Source organism: Acyrthosiphon pisum, chromosome A1, assembly GCF_005508785.2.
Source record: "Acyrthosiphon pisum isolate AL4f chromosome A1, pea_aphid_22Mar2018_4r6ur, whole genome shotgun sequence".
Classification (NCBI taxonomy): Eukaryota; Metazoa; Arthropoda; class Insecta; order Hemiptera; family Aphididae; genus Acyrthosiphon; species Acyrthosiphon pisum.
The window spans coordinates 23,522,581-23,544,687 of record NC_042494.1 but is presented as its reverse complement, the minus strand read 5'-3'; the positions used below and the strand labels follow the sequence as shown (position 1 = coordinate 23,544,687).

The window sequence follows — 22,107 nt, the reverse complement described above, 5'->3', positions numbered from 1 at the left end:
TCTAATTTCCAAAATAAGATCTATTAACTATATAAGATTATAGTATTGTAATATTTTATGACTCAGTTGCTATATAATTAATAATATAATTAAAGATAAATAAGTCATATCTTAAACTTTCAATACCACTTAAAAATAAATCAAATACAATACCTACTTAAGATTTTATATTTGTTTAGACATTAGACTTATGGGCCATGTTAACATACATTTATCTAATTCTATAGTAAATAATCAATATTATAATATAATTCAGGTAATATTATTAAATCTAATCAACAATAGATATAAGATATAATATGATGGTCTAATGAATATTATGCACCTGCCACCTATTACCTATTATATTATTAACTATTAAATTGTAAACTGATAATATTATAGTGGCGATTATACTAATTACTATAATTGGTCATGCCAAAATGGTAATTTCCAATAGTGGATTAAAATATTAAAATAAATTAGATTTATTTAAATCCATCTATGATAGTTCGTAAATCATGACGTCACTGAACAATAAACAATGGTGATGGCTGTTGCCTGTTTGTGACGGGGTACCCCTATAATAGCCAAGTAGGAATACTTACAAGTTATAAAGTATAATAATATCAAGGCTGTCTATAGGAATATTTTATATTAATATTAATACATTTTCATTTGCTAATATACAGGACATGTTATTTTGTAGATAATTTCTATTACATAAATTCTAAAATACTATGTTAATATGTAATCATAAATAATATATAGAAATCCGAAACATTTCCCGCCATAAGTAAAAATCAAATTCTAAAAAATGATATCTACCTAATACCTATACGGATTATGGAATACAGATTACAAAATGTCAAATGTGTGGTTATTTTTTTGAGTTGTTCCTTTATTGTCCGCTGTTTGTACGTACTTTGTAATGTTAGTATAACGATTATTTTAGTCTTTACTCTTTAGTCTTTATGCTTAATTTATTATTCATTAATCATAAGTTAATTGAAATTTGAATTTGTCTTTTCATTGTTGGTTGCTAATTAGTTTATGTAATTTTATGATATAATTTCCTATTTTAAACTAATATATTTTATTAGATTATAAAACATATTATTATTAACATAACATATTATTAGTCAGGTTGTATAATATCTACCTACATTATATTATTATCTATGATACCTATGACTAAAGGTTTTACCATAGAACAATACTACTACTACAGTCTAGTGTCCACAGGTGTTATTTATTGTTATCATAGTAAATACAGATTCTGAAATGATTTCTTTTTTATTTAAACCACAGAATAGATGAAATTTTCATCTATTCTGTGATTTAAACTAACGACTGGGTAAACTGCATACAAACGAAATTACATTCACAACAATCACAGCTCGAGAAAAATATAGTTGGCATTAATATGTTTGTACACCAAAGAAATCATTATTTTGGAAAAGCCTGTAAAAGTATAAATGTCTATTTACTTGACACTTAACTCACTTCTTAAACTAATATAATATAATAATATTTTATTCATCCATAAGATTAAGGTAGGTACACAAATGTATTTTAATTATTATATTTTGGTCAAAAAGGATTTTGAACGCAAAGTACATGTGAATTAGCAATAATGATAAAATTTGTCCTTGGCCTTATGTATCATATAATATGATTATTCTTTATCTATTATAGCTGGCACTTTGACATGTTAGTCATTTTTGTATACTAAAACTTGCCGGTCACTAACACTAATTCTTTATTTTATAGAAATAATATTTCTCTAATGGAATTATGATAGCAGCTAATTTTAAAAGCCAACTTTTTAGACAGTATCGTAATCGTGGAAATTTGTTTGGTGGATTTTCAAAAGTAACCGTGATGAATAACTGTAGACTTGCTCAAGATACATTTGTATTACGACAGGTTATTTCTGTTTTTACATTTATATCTATAAATATTTTATACTTACGATAATTTTAGTTTTTATTTTTATAGTTGTTTGATCAAGAATCTTGGACATACACTTATCTGTTGGCTGATTATGTAGCAAAAGAAGCTATAATTATTGATCCAGTTATTGAACAGGTGAACCGCGATCATTCAATACTTAAGCGACTTGGTTTGAATCTTTTGTACTGTGGTATGTATTTATTTTTTGTTTCTTGAATATAAATTATCTTGATTTTATGTTTGAGTTATTATATATAATTTATGCTTAATTTTATTTAAGCCAATACTCATGTTCATGCTGATCATGTGACTGGAACTGGTGAACTTAAAAAGTTAATACCATCATGTGAAAGTATTATTTCTCTATGTAGTGGTGCTCAAGCAGATATATATGTGAAATCAGGAGATGAAATACAATTTGGAAGATACTCTGTTGAAGTTCGACAAACTCCTGGGCATACCAATGGTAATATTATATAAGATTTTGTATTACATAATATTGGATAGTGTGTGGATAAAATTGATAAAATTGACATGTAAGTTGTAAGATTATTTTGTTTTATTGCCTATAACTTTTAATGAGTTAAATATAGTTTTATTATACCAATCTCATTAGAAACAACTTATTTACGGTTTCTGAAACTAAATTCGACAATGTGCATAACTCGTCCTTCATTAGAAACTCATTATAATCATTATATTAAATATTTTAAGAGTAACTTTACTTATTCTTTTTACTCGAAACACCATTAAATGTATAACTTTTTATTATTTTGGTACCCCAATAATTGCATTAATGTATACAGTTCATCATAATTTAATTATAATTTTTGTATATTAGTATCATACTTTAAAGATACGAGACCAGACTGTGCATTTACAAAAAATTGTCAAAAGAAAAACCACAGGGTTAAACTTCTACTCAGGGACGGCCTGGCCCACCGGGATACCGGGAAGTTCCCGGTGGCCTGACCTATTGGAACTTGCTATTGGCCTGACAGATGCATGACATTATTTTTTTAAATAATTAGTGTTTCTTTATACTGAAAAAATATACTTACTAGTATTAATTCTATGCAATACTACAAGAGGAAAATCCTAATATTATATAGTAGGTATAGTATATTATAATTACGTATATATAGTAGGTATACCTGGTTGTTTTGGAGTTTTATACTGTCGAAGAATTTTGTGGTGACCAGTGAGGACTAGGTGATTATGTATATTTAACCAAACGCGCTTAATACAATAAGTTATTACTTCTTACTAATTTTTATTAATAACAATAATAATCGCTTAGGTATTTAAGATTTGTATATTTTGGGACGCATAAACGCATTATTATTATTATTGTGTACCCATATATGCTTCGATCTTCGTCTGATCGTTAGTGAGAATGTGACTACTTCGTGCACACAGCGTGAGTCCCTCTCTAAATTTTTTCATACTTTATTTTTTTTTATCTAAAAGACTTTTTGGTCGGATCAAAGCCCGAATTTTCATTTTACTTTAAATAGTATTAGAAAGATGGATTTTAAAAATAAAAAATATTGCGCATTATTCAAATGCATATTTTCACTTCTATATAATTATAATTTGGAAAATCAGACTGATCCTACCTACAAAACGTTGTCTTCTTTTAAATTTAAAAAAAAAGGACGAAAACCAACTATTCTACAGGTCGTGAGAGTTTTTCCTGTAAGACATGTTTTTGTATTAGAAACGCACGTGCGGTCATTAATTGTATAAATTATGAATTGTTATAACAGCTTCAATTAAGCTGCATAGTAAGTCGGTATTGCATGTAATAATTTGTTAATTGAACTTATTTTAAGAGAATACACAATATAGATAAGCGTATCTAGGTATTTTTCATGTTGACACTGATTTATGGACTGTCTTTTTTGTGCTTTTCTAACATATAATAAAAACTAAAAGGTTAGATAGGTAAATAAATAATTATAAGCCCCCCCCCCCCAAAAAAAAAAAAACTATGAAGTAGATATACAAATTTGGTAATAGATTTTCCCGGCCTACATTTTTCTCCCAGGCCGTCCTTGCTTCTACTGAGTGTGCATATTATACAATTTAATTATATTATTTTAGAATTTTGAAGTAAATATTCAATACTTTCGTTCTTAATCTATTACTGTACTATTACAAATAGTTTGAGTGATAAGATTACAAATGCATGTATAATATGTGTATGATGTAATATTTAGGTTGTATTAATTGAGATTTTGAATTTGTATTATGATATACCGTCATTCGTGATTTTCTAAGAATATCTTCTTAATTCTTATAAACTACAGATAATTCTATAGAAATATAAAAGTATAATACTTTTTCATTGAATTATCTTATTTTTTAATATTAAAAAAAAAATTAATATAATACTTCTGTTAATATAGAATCTTCATTATTATTTATAATGAAAAATTTATAAATTGTACCAATTTCGGTATATTTATCTATATTTTTTAAATGTTACTGCAAGTCTGCAAAATATTTTGTGATCTGCTTCTAAAAAGTATATACATGGTGATATTTTAAGCATGTACACCCTCATTTTTCTGTTTAATAATAAATTTATTGAAATTTTGAATTTTAGAATTTTTAAATATACCTGAAAACTATGTATTCAAATTTATAATGTTTTTTGTACTACTTAAGGAGTGTCTTGTGGCGAAACATTTTTAAATGTGAACCCCCATTTTTTATTGCAAATTATTATTTAGTGGATGATTCTCTTGAAAATGTTGATGTATGTAAGTCAATTTCTAATGAGTTTCTGAGTTATTGAAATATTTATATTAAAGATATTAATTTTTAAAAATGGTTTTACAAAAATATAAACTATAATTTAGTAATAGTATACCTACATAATATTATGTAATATTTGATGTATTTATTATACTTAGACCATTTTTACAAATAATTTATATTGATATAATAATAGTAATTACTAACATTTTCAAATCATCTAAGCACCCATATCTACTTAACCCATTGCTATAGACATATTATCCTCAGTAGGTACTGTAAGTTATATAACTCAAAAATTACTCTCTCAAATTTTGATTTAGATACATCAAAATTCTCAAATTTAAGGTAAAAAAGGGAGTTCCTATTTGAAAATAGAAGTTTTTATTGTCACAGGATCATCCTTAAGTGGTACAAAAAATATGGTCAAGTGTATTTCAAAATTCTAGAAATCATAATTTTAATAATTACATAATTTAAGCTTACAAATAGGGTATGTGTGCTTATAAAATCATCCCGTATAATGTAAACAAGGACATTATAAATTTTAAAACTTGTAATGTATATTTTATAGTAACATTTTTATAAAACATATAAATAATTATCATAGATATTTTTAAGTCTGTGAAAATGGAAGTATTTTTAAATTATGGCTTTGATTTAAATATAGGCTAAATAAAATTATATTATTTTTCTATTCATTTCTTCATAATTTCTTAATTTCATATAATTTGCATTCACGTGATACAATTTACAATTAATATCATTTATTTTATATTAACATTATGTTGTGATCATATTATCTTAATAATGTTTCTAATGTTTAGGTTGTATTACATTTGTTTGTCACGATGAAGCAATAGCCTTCACTGGAGATTGCTTATTGATTGGTGGTTGTGGACGCACTGACTTTCAAGAAGGAGATCCTGAAACGTTATATTCTTCTATTCATGAACAAATATTTTCGTTACCGGATTATTATAAAGTATATCCGGCACATGACTATACCGGTATGTTCTGAAAATAGTTTTATATATTTTCAATGTATAGATTGAAAGCCATTGTATTTGAAACATTAATACACTATAAATTAATATTTGTATTTTAAAAAAGTGTAGTATGCAAACAGCGTTTGGGATTTGGGAGGGCTAAAGCCTTATTTTGATAATATTAAATAAGCTTAAGACAAATTGTAGGAAATGTTTGGGGGGCTATTGAAATTTTTGGGAGGGCTTAGCACCTAAAGCCCCCCCCCCTTATTTGCGCCTATGGTAGTATGCCTATTGCCTAATATTAATCAAACCCAGTATATCTATACTTCGCACATGTTAATGATTTGACCATTTTGCCTTCTAAAACTAGTTTTTCCTATGTTAACTATTCATGTCCTTAACGTGCTTGGAGTATACATCCTTATGTCTTGTGAACAAATTTCATAATTATTGGAATATTACTTTTATTTAGAACTAATGAAGTAGTGTGTGATAAACAGGGGCAGATTTATAGGGAGGGTAGACGTGACAATTACCTCCTGCCTTGGGATTTTTAAAAAAAAAATTGTTTTAATTGATAATTTTACAATGTAGATGTATTATTATTTAGGTGTAGAAATTCTGATTCCACCAACACATTGAGCATAATAATACTAACATTTCCAAAATAAAATATTCCAAAAAATCGCTTGAGAAGTAAGCTACATTTGTTCCTAAGTTTTAATGCGTATACCGCTACACAGAATTATTTATCGGCCTTCTTAGTGCTCCTGGCGGCCAATGCCCGCATTAAATATCGTAAAATTAAGACTCAAAAATACCCACACCATATCTAGGTACATCGTGAAATTTAAAAATTAAAAATAAATTTTGACCATAACCTACAAAATAAGCTTGAGTGTTTTTATTTGAAAGTACCATAAAATTTTAATCATGAAAAACACGCATTTTGAAGAAAAAAAATCCAAAAAACGCTTAGGAGCTGAACAATATTTATGTCAAACTTAAAGTTTTTTTTTTTGGATTTAAAACGCTATATTTTTGTGTACCTACTTAGAAAAGTCAGATTTATAAACTGTAACTAAGATTATTTAATTAATCATATTAATTACTATAATTTTTAATCAATGTTTGTTCAGAGTATTTAAACTGAACTTGGATTCTCATAATATAAACTCATATAAGTTAATTATTAATTAATATAGAAAAACAATTTTCATTGTATTTTATATATTATCATTCAAAAATATTCCTACTTGCCACCCCCTTAAAAAAGCTTCAGATCCGTCCCTGGTGATAAATTACTACAAGGATCAGGCCTAGATGTTAACTACTACACTTAAAAAGTATATTAATAAATATAATTAAAAATTACTTAAATGCAAAATATTGTAGTTTTTATAAGTATACAAATAAGGTCTTAGTAGGGTATTATAATGTGGTATACCTTATTAAGTTATAACCTATGTTAATGTTTATTTTAGGACAAACTGTTTCAACAATTGGAGAAGAAAAGACTTATAATCCACGCCTCTCAAAATCTTTGGATGAATTTATTGAATTGATGAACAATTTAAATTTAGCATATCCTAAAAAAATTGGTTGGTTACAAATATATAATATATTCAACTCAAAATATAATCAGTTATCATATTTTTACAATATGTGTGATATTATTTTTTTTTCAGATGTTAATTTACCAATCAATTTGAAATGTGGTATTCAAGAAGAATTAAAGAACAATGATTGATAATTTTATTTTACTATGATAATATAAAATATTGAATTTGTTTAAAATGTTATTATATTTTAAAATTAAATAATTACTATTGACACGTTGACTGCGTATGTCTTTTTACAGTTTTCACCCAGTGTGTATAATAAAAGTAAAAACAAAAGTCTTCTAAAAAAATAAAGAAACTGATCATAATGAGGTCTGTATACATTTTTAAAAACATGCGTTTAATCCACTCTAAATATTAATAAAATAACATTCAGCATTTTAGCCACATGTTTGGAATAATAAATTATTTACTTAAAATGTATATTTGACGTCAAATGCGTTGCTGGTTGATCCTCATGTCACCAATTTGGGTCAGTACACATTCAACGTGTTAAAGAACCCTGTATTGTTGTATATATTTGTTAGACTATCTTAAATTCAGATATTCAATATCTATTACTAGCCAATAGAAGAGGGTTTAAAATACATTTTAAGTCTTCAATAAATTTGTTGATGATGTGGAGAGGTTGATTGACTGATGAAGAGTTGGCTGTGGCTTTGGCATAAGATGTCGGTTTTTGATTTGAGTTGTAACTGGGGTCGTTGAAGATTTGTGGTGCAGCAGGTACAGCAGATGGTGGGCAGGGGTGTTTTTTCGGTTTTTCAACTTTGTCAGCTTTGTGAGCGACTTTGTAAATGGTGCGCTTTAGTAAATTTTTAAAAATTTGACAACCTTTGTAGTTGGCCGTGTGATTACCGTTACAGTTGGCGCATTTAACGGGTTCTTCCCGTGTTTTAGAGCACATTTTAATTTTAAAGCGAGTTATGATCATTTAAAATGAACAAACAATTTACTATTTTAAAATGCTCACAAAACCTGTTTTAAAATTAAAATATTAAAATAAACCAATTATAATAATATAGGTAATAGTCCGAAATCTGAATTTATTTTCATGATATTTTTAAAATGTGCACATTTTTTGGTGATGAAAGTATCAGATTTAGAATACATTTAACATTATTATTTATTATTATTAAATATTCGTACTAAGTAATTTTAGTTTGGTGATCGGTGTTCTGAGATTCATTTCTAAGATGAGCTAATTTCTTTGAAGATTTGACATTCTTTGAAGTTGTTGGGATGTTATCCATTGCTTTGGTAAGGCAAATTTTACTGGGGTGCCTTTGGATTTTATATTTGTGGACGATGGATGACTTGCACTCGCTGTAATACAATATGTAGGTAATTTTTTATTCTATGATATTTCATAATTTTAATTGTTGATGACATAATACATATATAATATCAATAATAAATAAACACTTCCTAAGATTGTGAAATGGTACAACAGTCTTGTTCCTTTCATAGGCGTGCGCAGGGGGTATGCAGGGTATGCAGCTGCATACCCTGAAGCTCTTTGAGGGGCAAAAATCGTTTTTAGAAAAAAAATTTTTGTGCGCAAGAAAAATAATTACTAATTATAGTGCGGCCCAGGAGTGTACATATTATTATGTTTAAACTCGAAACTATTTGTGTATTGTGTATATATTTTATCAGAATTTTACATTCTTAAAATAACTTTCAGGGGGTGCCTGTGGTAATCCAGTGCTTAATTTGGGGGGGGAGGAAAAAGTAGAAAATTGGCTAAACACAGTGTAAACACTGTAAACAATGGGAAACTAAGGCGATTGGGGGGAGAATGTCCCTTTTGCCCCCCCCTCCTCCTGGATCCGCCACTGCTTCTGCATACCCTGAACAAGAGGGCTGCGCACGCCTATGTTCCCTTTAACCAACTATATATTACTAATGGTGACAAACATGGGATCCGCATGTATCGAGTAAATATTTTCTATTTTTTCATACCTAATTCTTTAAAATATTCTGGATACATAAACACCGAATAGACTAATAGAGTAGCGTTCAAAATGTAGAGAAACGCTGAAAATAGCGATGAATCTAATGCAATGCTTATCTGGAACACCTGGCGTCCTGGCATAGACAGATGGCGCCAATGTAATGGTATTCCTATTTTTAATTTTTTTTAAATTCTTTTTCACTTGACAAATGGTGGTCACTGGTGTATTTCTGTTTTTGTATTTCACCTGCGTTAGACGCAACTTAGGTATTTGCAAACATTTTTTTTTGTACAACTTTACCTGACAATACCTTTCCAATGATGTATACATTTCTCCCTTATGTATTATGTATATAGGTAGACGAAGAAATGTGCGACATACAAAGTGCCTGCGTATTAAAATATAGATATTAATTTCCTTAAATTTAAATATTATAAGAGAGTGTGCTTATCAATATTTGCTATGTGGATTCAAAAAATTATCACTCTTGTCATTAGAAATGACTTCTAAAGTTCTATATTATAGAGGTAAAGTTTGTGCTAGAAAAGAGTTTATTAATTTTAATATAACAAATACCTATGTAAAATATAAAAATATTTATCCTCCAGTAGAATGCATGTAAGCACACGCCAGACTTTTATGAAATTTAATACGATAGGTTTTTTCGTAAAAAATAAAGTCAGTATGAGGTAAATTTACGTAGTGCATAATTATAGACACTTATGACTAGTAACATGATATAAAAACAATAGGTATGATCGTAACTTTTTGACGGTCAGATCCTTCGGTAAGCACGTGACGTAGCATAGTGTATTAGTGTATAGTAATAATAATTTAATGACAATATGATAATACGGGTAAGCAAGTGACGTATTGCGCGAACTTGGACCAAATCTGGACTTTTGCGATCATACCATGTTATTTATATCATGACTAGTAAAATGTAGATTATTGCGGTTGTGATTGAGATCGTAGACCGAAGTGGGGTGTTTGATTATTTATTATGGCATATACATATACATATTGTCATGTTGACAACAATTAGATACCTATTCTGGTATAAACTCCATTATACCTACCTATTGGCTATTACTTAGACAAATGCATTAAGAAATATATACCCGATGGACACTATGTTAAATAGGTACCTACCTATATATTTCTATAGATATGCCTAACATTTTAATCTTTTATGGAATTCTTATATATATATAAGGTCATAGAAAATATATAGGGTGGAAGTTGTATAACAATAAATCTAAAATCGGGAAACATCATTTTTGAAAATTCTTAGGTAAGAGATCATAAAAAAAAAACAAAAATGCATTAGGTTAAAACTTTGAGACCTGTTGAAAAAAATGTTCAGTAGGTATAATTATTTATAAAACTATATATATATAATTTCAATTTTAATTTAATTTAAATATACACATGAGACAATAAGATATTAATAAATTACCTAGTTATTGAAATTAATAGGCTGACAACTTTAAACTATATATATGTATAATTAAAAAATGTATAATGTAGTCCGTATAATAAACCTACCAATTTTATTACGCTAATGTACTTGCTGTGTTACTTATAGTAATCATACCTGCGAACACCTATCTAGTATCTACCTATCTTTCATTAATTTAAAATATTATTTATATTAATTACTTGAGTTGTTAAGTACTTATGTTTAAGTTTTACCTATAACCGTCTAATATATTGTGTCATTTCATTATTATTATAATTAATGATTGCCGTTCATTGTTGCGTGTTTGTTTTTGTTTATCAAGCATCTTATTTTAATTATGTTAATGAATCCACGACCATTAAAACTATTAAACTCCTAGGTAGGTATATTAATATAACGACAATTGTCGTTTCCTTTTTTATTTGTACTCAGCAAGGGCATACTCGTTTATAGTTTGCTCACTATGGACGATGAAAATGGTTCTTCCAATGTGTTCAACATTTTTCTTACCAGCATGGTCCACATAATTCAAAAATGTTTTAATGGTAATTATATATAATCTCGTAAGCTACGGTGGGTTTTTTTTTATAAAAGTATATCACCATAAATACATAGGTACTTTATTTTCTATATAATAATAGCATACTGAATACCGATGTACAATTGCAATACATAATATTGCTGTTAAATTATTTTATAAACAAACTATTTTGTTTTTGGAAATCCAGAATACTATGTAATTGCATTGGATGGATCAGTTAGTTTTTACATCTGCAAGCTATATAGCTAGTACAATTTAATACTAGGTTTAAATTTACATTAATTTTGATTTCAGAACAACAACATTATAATACATCTAATAAGTTTAACACAAGTTGCACTAAAGAAACGCAGTGTGAGAATACAGCAATGTTCTGCGATTTAACAACACTCCGATGCCAGTGTGCTGTGTAATTTTAAATTATTTTAAATATGTCATGTGTGAAAAGTATACAAGAATATAATTATAAAAGGTAAAAAGTCCAATAAAAACAATTAGGTATTATTATTACCTACACAAAATTAATTTAGGCATTATGATATTGCATGATATTTTGGTATTGCTTAACAGAGATTAAATTAAAAAAAAACTCCATATCAATAATTATCATGTAGGTACTACCATTGATTATACATTGACTAATCAATGGTACTACCTATTTTTATTTTATCTATTTACTTAAAATGTATGGTTTTAAATCAAAAATAGCGTTTTTCTTCTTCTTATAATTTACACATTATGGGCTTTTTACGTTTTTTGTGTCTTATACCTTAGTTATTATTTACACAACAGTGAATAGATTATAATATAATTGTATTTAAATTATTAATTAATGTGAACAGATTTCACTTTTGGAATGAAACTGTTGGAATATGTCAATATACGCATGAACATTTGGTCAAGTGGTTAGATAGTAACCGAACAAATAATAACAATTTTATAAGTAAGCTGCATTATATAAATTATTGTTTTTAATTTTATAAGTTCATTGTATACAATACACATTAGCATTTACATAACTATTTACATTTTACAACTTAAACCTTATAGCAGTGGCGCACCCAGGGGGAGAGGCTTTGAAGCCCCCCCCCAAAAAAAAAAATTTACATTAAATGATATATTATAGCATAATACGTTCATAATATTATCGTCACAAATAAAGTAGACGTTAGATACATACACATAAATAGTTCAACATTTATTAGTACGTGATAAGGACGTCTGGATGTACCTACGTAGGTATACGTATATGTGTAAAAATTGTTTCCTTGGGTGTAAGGAAAGTTAGAACATTTTATATAACACTAGCTGAATATGTGCACTTCGTTGCCCGTTAAATGTACCAACTCGATATGACTCAAACTTTGTTCAATTCGCTATTTAATATTCGGTGTATGGTGTTTAAAATTAATCTTAACTTTTCTGTTGCCTGGAATAAAAATTCTGATTCGCAGCAATATATTATCAGGTAGGCAATCTACCTGTGGTAGATCGCAGACCCCTAGTTTGTACGTAAGTGTATGATTTAACTCTAAAGTACCAAAGTTATATCATGTTTGTCGTATTCTACATTTCTATTTATGGTGGAATATAATCAATTAATACAAAATCCTAACCTAACCTGTTGCGTCACTGTTGTATTTTTGACATCCAGATTTCCTACTTTCCGGTGGATTTTCCTAAAATTTTGTTTCATAATAACCTTATCCTTGATATAATCTTTCGTTTAAAAAAAATCAAGAAGATATGATAAGTAGTTCCAGAGTTGAGTAGTTGACCCTGTACAACGCGGTTTTCAATGAGACTGTTGTGCGACATAATTACGTGATCGTCAGCCTATATTCTGTCGTCTTGGTTGTGGCTTTTTTTACACCTAAATCCATATAATTGAAATTGAATAAAAATCAATCTCATTTAATCTCAAACCAATTAATATTTATCTGGAAAATAGAATTGTTGTTGTCATATTATGTATGTGTAGCTGTACGATGTATTTACTGCGCAATGTGATAATGAAATCGAATGTGGCGCACGATTTGATGTAAAACTGTAGAAAAAAAACGAAAAAAAAACAAATGAATTAATTTCGATGGTTTCCGCGGTTTGCACTTAAATATATACAAATATATGCAATTAAAAATAAATATTGCCATGTCGCCAGGTGTGCACTTAAAAGGCCATAACTACGGAACCACTTATTGCACAGCGTACAAACTTCACAGAAACCATCTACATATCAATCTTAATATGCCCTGAAATTTTTATCGAAATCGGTTCGGTGGATCTTGAGTTATAAAATGTATTCAAAATGTACAATAATTTTTATATATATAGATATTATACGGGGTAACTATCTTTTTCTAATGCCCCTTTTACAGTGTTAGACCAATGACCAACTTTGTAATGACCACACCCATCTATAAATCGGTTTTTAACAACTTTCGTCGTCAGTTTTCGTTTTCAAATAATTCTTGACTATATTAATCTGAGTGATATGCAAGCGAGGAGGTTGATACTTATTGATAGAACAATAAAGTGACAACTCCTTATCCACACGACGACTGCCGCCGCCGTACTCAGAAGCCCGCCTAAGGTTGATTTTATAACATGAAATATTATTTAACACAGATTAGAATCAGAATTAGAATCTGAAGTTAAATTACTAAATAACATACAGAACACAGACTACTTGACTATGAAAAAAAATAAACTAAGATAATCTATCATTGTGTAACGACCAAGTTGCAATTGAATACATTCTTATAAATAAGTGATCGTTAAACTATTTTCAAAAATTGTTTTTGACTGTGCCCATCACTAGCTGTTCTTGTGAATGATCCTTTTCAAAATTAAAAATAGTAAACTGACTATAAAAATTTAGAACGACTTGACACGCTGTTATATGGTAGGTAGCTATATTTGTTGAACAAGGAGTAGTTCACCTAGATGTACCTATGGTCTGTGCAGTGCGAAAGCCTATGATTTTTCTTTTTCTTTTTTTTATTAGGTTTAAGGAATTGACTGAGGTCATTAGCCTGTAAAGTTGGTATAGTAGGGTTGGGACAGTTGTTTGGGTCGGTTAGAAACACGTGTATGTGTGGCAAGGTTTTTGCACACTACGAACCCGGGTGGTCATCCATCCGAGAACTAGTGGCAACGGCCGTTGCTTACTCTCAATCACGTCGCGAGATTGATTTCAGCCACTGCGCTGCGCCGAGCCTATGATTATAAATTATAATAATAATAATTATTGTATATAATTATAATGAGCATAAGATTGCCTATACAACACCCCTTTAGAAATATTTACTTATAATTTTTTATGTACTAGCAGTTTTTAAGAAAAATAAAAACCGGGGAAATAGTAGCTAGTATGCTTTGGCCATTGGGTGTATATCATCGTTGAGTAATATATGTGTTAAATTTGATTTAAATGATTAATCATAATTCATAAATAGAAACTTAAAACGATTCCGAGCGAAGAAGACGAGCAGATCAGCACTTATGTCCTATATGATAGTTTATGTTGTATCAAATTAAAATATTTGTTTAAAAAAAAGATAAATGGTTTTTTTAAGCATTTTTATAAATAATTGTTTTATGTTTTTCAGCGAAAATAGTTCAAGACCCAATGGTGTCAAGATATACTATACCTTGGCCTGTAACAGCCGTAATGATTCTAGGTGGTTTATGCTTCTTGTTTTGTGCAGCTTACGTCTGTTATGGTAAAGATGAAGTAGATGGTGACAAAAAAAGTTTGTCGGCAGCATTATTTAAGCAAAAGGAACAGTCATGTAGAATCCAAACGTCTATTATGGAGAACTTTTGATTACAAAGTTAAAGATGGGTGTAATAATAGTTAAAAACATATTTGACATGAATAAAATAATTTAATTTGTTGACATTTTACCAACATTAAAAATTTATTTTAGAAAAAATAGTTTACAAAATGGTACCTATATTAAGTCTTTTTTTTAAGGAATAGGTATCTTAAAACTCCAATGTTTAAAAAAATATTAATTTATCTCCATGCAATTAAAATTAATTATGATTATGAATGATATTTTATTAGTCTTCTTGTACTCAATTATCTTAATCTTGTTTGTCATTAATTTCGTCTCCATTCTGATTGGGTAAAACAGTTGACTGCTGTTGTTCATCAACACTACCATCTTCAGGTTTTGACTTTGGTCTTGGCTTCTGTCGTTCTGATTTTTTCCGCGGATTTTTGATGAACTTATTAATCACAGGCTCTTTGCTCTGAATCTGAGTGCAATCAGCTATAAGGTGGTTTGGATCCTTACAACTATGACAGCGTTTGGGCTGAGGACTCAATGTGCATTTGGCAGCAATATGATTGGCAAAATCTCCACAGTTGTAACATCTAATAAAAATAATGAAAATATTTAAAAATACATGCATAATACATTTTATAAGTTTACTAGCTAATTGGGAGTGTTCAACTTCTTTTGGGTGTTATTTGCTGCAGTAAGTGCAACTCAGCCACCCTGGTAGGAAATCCGACTAAGTCGGATCGCGGACAATGTGTGACATCATATCAAGGAGGTAATCTACCTACTATAGGTGCAACTCAGTCACCTTGGTAGGCAATGGGCGAAAATTATATTTGATGCATGCTTGTACCTGATCTGCTCGAATAACTTATGGCCATCATAACAATAAATAAATACTTATTAGTAATTTTACTAATTATTTCTCCTATAACCAATAGCAACCATTTATAAACAAAAAAATCCATAAGAAATCTCAAAAAATCTGTTTAAGCACCTCTCCGAGTTGGGCTTACTGGGTCCAATTGTGAATCTAAACCATTCATGGACCACGCGAGCATACATACAAAAATCAGAATCAGTGCAGCCGTTTAGGAGAAGTTTGAATACTTACACACGGACAGAAGAAATATATATATATATATATATTAAGATAATACGCACCTCAATTTTTTTTGAGGAAATGCTTTTTTTGATCCTTTACAGTATTGACCCCTTGGTCCAGTAACGAGAGTAGCTTCTAAACCCTTGTCTGATTCATGACATGTAAACTCCACGTGTTCGTTCTCTCTAAGGGATCTAAATCCGTCTTTTTTAATTACTCTCTATAAAAAAAAAAAAAAACATAGAAGTATAATGGTACAAAGTCAATGTGACATGTCGTGTATGAAACATGGTATGAGTGAATTTTATTTTACCTGATGAACAAAAACATCTTTACCACCATCGTCTGGAGTGACAAATCCGAATCCTTTTTTTGAGTTGAACCATTTGCAGATACCTTGACGAACACCTTCAGGTAGTTCTTCATTTTCCGGTCTTAAGTTTTCGGCATCATTGGACGAGAGACTATCGTTTCCATTTTTGTTCGGTTTTTCATTTGTTTCCACGGAATCTTTGAGGATGATAAATTTGGCTTTAACCTTATCGTCCCCTAAGTGTACTAAATTAAAGAAAATGTATTAATTATATTTGTTTAACAATCAACAATAGGTTTATTTAATCATTTAAAATATCAAATGTTTACTATTTATAATTTTATAATAGAATACTCAAATGTATAGATAATAAATAATTTAAATATAAATTCATATATAATTTATTTGTGAATAATTACATAATCTCTAATAGAGACTTAACTACCTAGTACCTACTTAAGTGTTTAATAATTAATATTATTTTAAGCAAACACCTGTTGTAGTATATGTATTATGTATATGTTTATTCAATAGTCTAGAGGTACTAGGTAATGATTCCCTAATTCGAAAGGATATTTATGTTTTTAATTTATTAAATGTTTAAAATGCATTACAAAATCGTATATTTGTTTCTATGCATAATTTGTATACACCATAACTTGGTTGTAAAAATATTATTTTGATTACATTTAAAATTTAAAATTTGACAGCAGACACAATAATACGTCATTACGTCAACAAAGCAATAAAAATATTATTACTAATGTATGAACATCGATCAATATTGATGTCACAAGAAGTTAAACATAAGTAGCCAAGTAGGTTATAAGTATAGTATATTAGTATAAGAAGTTTAATGTTAGAATAATTGATATTCAAATAAATAAAAGGTGGATAAAAGTGGATGTCACTCTGCTGTACGGTAGTTTACAAGCGGGTCACTGTATATAATGGTTGGTATTCAATTTGAATTAAATGATATAATATCATTGTAGCTATACGAAAACCGATTCTGAGCTAAGATGGTTTGTCAGTGTGGATTTTTTGTTATTACTTATTCTTTATATGGTAACCGGTAAGTTGAATTAACATTATAAAATTACTATTAATCATTATTCTTGGTTATTTAATATTAACGTGGAACCATGTCTTAAATTTTCAATCCTTAGCTATAAAAGTAGTACATTTTATGCACATTTGTGCCTATGTTTTTTAAATATTTTTCAACTGCAATATTGTACCGCAAACAGCTCAAAACGAGTCAAAATATTTTCAAAATTGTATAAAGTTTAGGAATGATAAAATATACATAATATATGATATAAATTTCAAGTGTCTTCAGTTATTCTTTTTTGAATTACAAAAAATAAGGAAATTGCTACATTTGAAATCTAGTGAATATTATTGCAATGTTGTAAAAATATGAAATTCAAACCACCACAAAAATTTAATTTGACTTATTTGAATATTTTAACTTTGAATGCTTATAAAAAAAATTGTGAGTTTGGATTTTTAATATTTTTAAAATATCGTTGAAACAGTTTAATAGGTGCCTTGTATTAAATTTTCAAGATTTTTTACCCAACATATAACATTTTATTGACTTTCATAGAAAAAAATTGAAAAAATAGGAAACTGAAAATGTCCGTAAACAGTTCAAATCAAATCCAAATATTTTGAAAATTTGATCGTGTGTATAAAATGCTAATATTAAAAACCAGTGAACATTGCATGTATCTATACGGTCATTTGTTTTAGTGTTACACCAAAAACCAAAATTGGTTATTTTCTAAAACTGATTTTGCGTAAAAATTTACTTTGGTAAAGATTTTTTTGTATTTCTCGGCGCTTTAGAGCACTAATGATGGGAATATGGGATTTGACCTCCCCAACGCACCAACTAGATTCACTTTCCCATCGAACAAGATACTGAAGTTGAAAATCAAACCATTATGCCGACTACTCATCGTGTACGTACACAAACACAAAAAATAAAAATAAAAAAAACACATCATAGTAAAATAAATACATTCATCGATCCTCTCAGAAACTAAAATATATTATACGTTTCAGACAAAAAAAGCTGAACCAATAATTTATTTATTTTTTGTAATTATTATAACTTACCGTTTCAACATACCAAATGTTTTTACAAAGTTATACATTTACAACAAATAGGTAAAAATAAATAAATAATTATCATCTTGGTTATATTTGTCTGTTTGGTCCTCTAGGAAGTTGTTTTGTGATTGGAGTGGTTTTAGACTAGAAGTTTTTTTTACCGATTTTTTTAATGGAAAGCTCCGTCTATTTTATTTATATGGTATTTTTAAAGTTTTAGTATTGGTTATTAGTTATTACTTATTAGTAAGTTAACCATGTACCGCATAGGCATGCATATTGGGGTAGGGGGCTGCTGATACAGCATATATACTTATTTTTGGCCAGCCAAGGCTGACAAATATTTAATTATGGCCTACAGTAAATTCTACCTTCATAAAACTATTTTTACGCAACTTATATAGTTACAATGTAGAATGTTATTAAATTATAATTAAACATTTTTTTTATATTTTTTTATAAAACGTGTAGAATTTAGCCCCACTCTAAATAATTTACATAGCAGTCCCCTCACAAGTCTTATTATTGCCATGTATAGTAGAAGAAATAATTTCATATGCAGGGTTGAAGTGTGATTTATAGGGGTATAAGATTTGAACCTAATGCTTTATAAGCTTAGTTTTGTATTTATAAGTATGGTAATATTCCGTCTATAGGTGTATCCTTAAATATTTCACTTAGTCGTCCTTGCTGTTTCATTGAATTTTTAGGTTGTCCATTTATACTAATGCTGGATTTACGTATTTTTTTGGCTTCACTTATGTGGGATTTAGGGTAAGTTTCCATCTTGAGAGTTGAGTATCTCATATAATTTATAGTTATTTTAAATATCGAAGTATTTTATACGTGATAAATTAAAAAAAAAAAAAAATTGAATTGATATATATCTGCTTACATGCTATACTTCTTCAATTTTACAATGGTTGTATAATAGGTAGGTATTCCATTATTATCAAATTAATGAATTAAATTCACATTTTAAAGTAATAGAATTCAATGCTAAAATACAATAGACAATACTAATGACGATTAATTAAAATATTATAAAACTGTTATACTGTCTGATTATAGTTTAACTAATTACATTTTTTAATGCGTCTACTGCAGTATTTAATACAATTCAACTTTGGGAAGTGATATACGTGTCTTGTGTTTCAATGTTTCCTATAGTGACTACAAGAATTTTTTTAACCTCATACGATTTACCATTACCTATAATTTAATACCTATAATAATTTATTATTTTTTTCTCATATAGGCACCTACTAAATTACTTAATTTTGTCATTTTCGTGTGCAATTTTTTTAGTATCAGATAATTGAAAATTAAATTGCTTAATATAGGTAATACACTAATACCTATATTAGACATGTTAATAAATGAAATCGTAGCTTAGCTCATAAATATTTATATGTATACGTTATACCTATTGGCGTTAAGTTAATATATTAATATTATAGTATACAGACACAGTAACTAATAAAAACTATACACCGGATGTAAATTTATTATTTCATATAATAATGTATGTATGTATATTATACAATGTTCTAATTTGTATAGATTATATTATGTTTATCATAATAAAATATATGTTATGTTTCATAATTCATTCATAGATAAAACAAAACAAAAAAAACACCGATTATTGAAAAAAAAATCACGTTACAATCATGTACTACAATATGCATAATATAAATCATAATGTACCTACACATGTGTAAATAAATCTCCAGTACTAGTACAGTATTAGTCAATGAAATACACAAACTACGATGTGGACTATATACCTAATATAGTAGGTAATATCATAATATTATAATACCGCAATATGACATGTGCAACAAAACGTGTGATGATGAATTACTATGATATAGGAATATTCATTTCATTCAATGCCCACCGTTGTATGAACGGATCCGGTTTCAGAAACAATACTTAGAAATATAATAGAAGAACGAAGATTGGGATGTAGTGCAATGAATAAAGATACTTCGTAATGCACGGAATATAGTATACACCCAGGGTGATTATTTTAATACCTATTGTAAATACTAATTTTCTCGATAAGTATTAATTTTGTTTTGTATATTTTATTTTGAATTTGTTATGTAAGGACCTATAAATAACAATATTTTTGAAGAAAAAAAATTGATATTATTTATCATCATAATTTATAAGTAAGTTTTTACTCTTTTGAATAAAAATGTTTTTTTATATTTATAAATTACCTAAAAGGCAGAAGCAGAATATATTGCTGAGCATCTAACTTTGTATACATCAAGTATACAAAGTTAGACAAATAATAATAATTTACAATTATTTAGGTACATTTCACGGTTTACACGCTAGCACAGTAGAATGGCTACTATAGGCTAAACTAGGATACCTTCAAAATGTTGATTTATTACTCCACTAATCTAAACTTTAAATACTTATATGTTATAAGTTATAACTAACTAACTACTAGTTCGAAATTCGATTTGTTTATACATAACAGTACTCAGAAATAAACTGTGAATATATTTTGTTATTAAAATATAAAACAATCTGTACAAACAAGCACATTAAGTAGGTAATTTTGATGTAATAATAAAACATAACATTAAAAAGAACTTTTGAGGAAGTCAATTGGTAACACTTGCGAAACATTGTGCATATATAGGAGTATAAAATTGAAAATATATGTATGTTGTCATTTGAAAAAGGATAAAACTTAAAAAGTATTTTCAAAAACTTAGATACTTTTTGAAATAATTAGTGTTCACTTAGAAAAGAATCACCACCAGTATTATATTGTTCACGTCATTTTATCCATACAAATATGCATTTTTTACATCACTGCACGTCACGACCATACTATATATGCCTAAATATAATATTATGGTAAACATAAAAATTAAATTTAGACGTTGGAATTCTATACACGTGACATTAATTGTGTAGTGTTTTTTATACGACTTAGCTTCGAGGTCATAACAGCAGAGAAATGTGTAGTTTCGTCAATGGATTAACATTTTGGAAAGTTCCATAAATAATAATATACAATATAATAATTAATATCATGTATTATACATATATATACGTACTATTATTACATGTAAGTATGTAACATGTATAAGACCGAACGACTATAAATTGAAAATATGTTACATTTGGGCTTAAAATAGTCCATGTCTACCTACTGTACAAAGTGTAGTGTACAAATTATTGAAAAGTGTGCAATTCGAATTCCCAGTGTGGTAAATAAGCACATTGGACACTGGACAAGATTAACAAAACAATGATAATTTAATATTCATGAATATTAAGGCGGGATCCCACGACTCGTGTATTTGACAAATGTTTGGTATTCGTGGATACTCGCCGAGTAATGGGAATGGAGTACTTTGTATGAATATTCGGTATTCGGTATTCGTTATTCGTTATTCGCCACCTTCCCGTCGATTGTCGGTAACTTGCCGATTATTCGTGTATTCTTGGATATTCTTCAAATACATTATT

At 28.3% G+C, this 22,107-nt stretch overlaps 3 protein-coding genes across 4 annotated transcripts in view; 2 read left to right on the top strand and 1 right to left on the bottom strand.

Annotated features, from left to right (window-relative positions):
• Positions 1-789: 789 nt before the first annotated feature.
• Positions 790-7,525, top strand: LOC100167168 (persulfide dioxygenase ETHE1, mitochondrial). 2 transcript variants are annotated; one of them, XM_008180212.3, is made up of 7 exons: positions 790-912; positions 1,753-1,908; positions 1,981-2,125; positions 2,216-2,401; positions 5,526-5,708; positions 7,175-7,291; positions 7,379-7,525. In XM_008180212.3, exons 2-7 carry the CDS (start codon positions 1,777-1,779, stop codon positions 7,438-7,440), a joined length of 825 nt encoding a protein of 274 aa, XP_008178434.1. In that variant the 5' UTR covers positions 790-912; positions 1,753-1,776; the 3' UTR covers positions 7,441-7,525.
• Positions 7,526-11,104: 3,579 nt separating this feature from the next.
• On the top strand, positions 11,105-15,126 carry LOC100571829. The gene is made up of 4 exons (XM_003241365.4): positions 11,105-11,277; positions 11,568-11,682; positions 12,116-12,216; positions 14,885-15,126. The coding sequence occupies exons 1-4, from the start codon at positions 11,196-11,198 to the stop codon at positions 15,100-15,102; spliced, it is 516 nt and encodes a 171-aa protein (XP_003241413.1). The 5' UTR covers positions 11,105-11,195; the 3' UTR covers positions 15,103-15,126.
• A 22-nt stretch (positions 15,127-15,148) lies between these two features.
• The window catches only part of LOC100169209 (RNA-binding protein lin-28-like), a 14,261-nt gene continuing 7,302 nt past the window's right edge, over positions 15,149-22,107 (bottom strand). The window contains 3 exon segments of the mRNA NM_001162842.2: positions 15,149-15,657; positions 16,229-16,389; positions 16,483-16,727. Coding sequence (NP_001156314.1) covers positions 15,366-15,657; positions 16,229-16,389; positions 16,483-16,727 — 698 coding nt within the window. The 3' untranslated portion in view covers positions 15,149-15,365.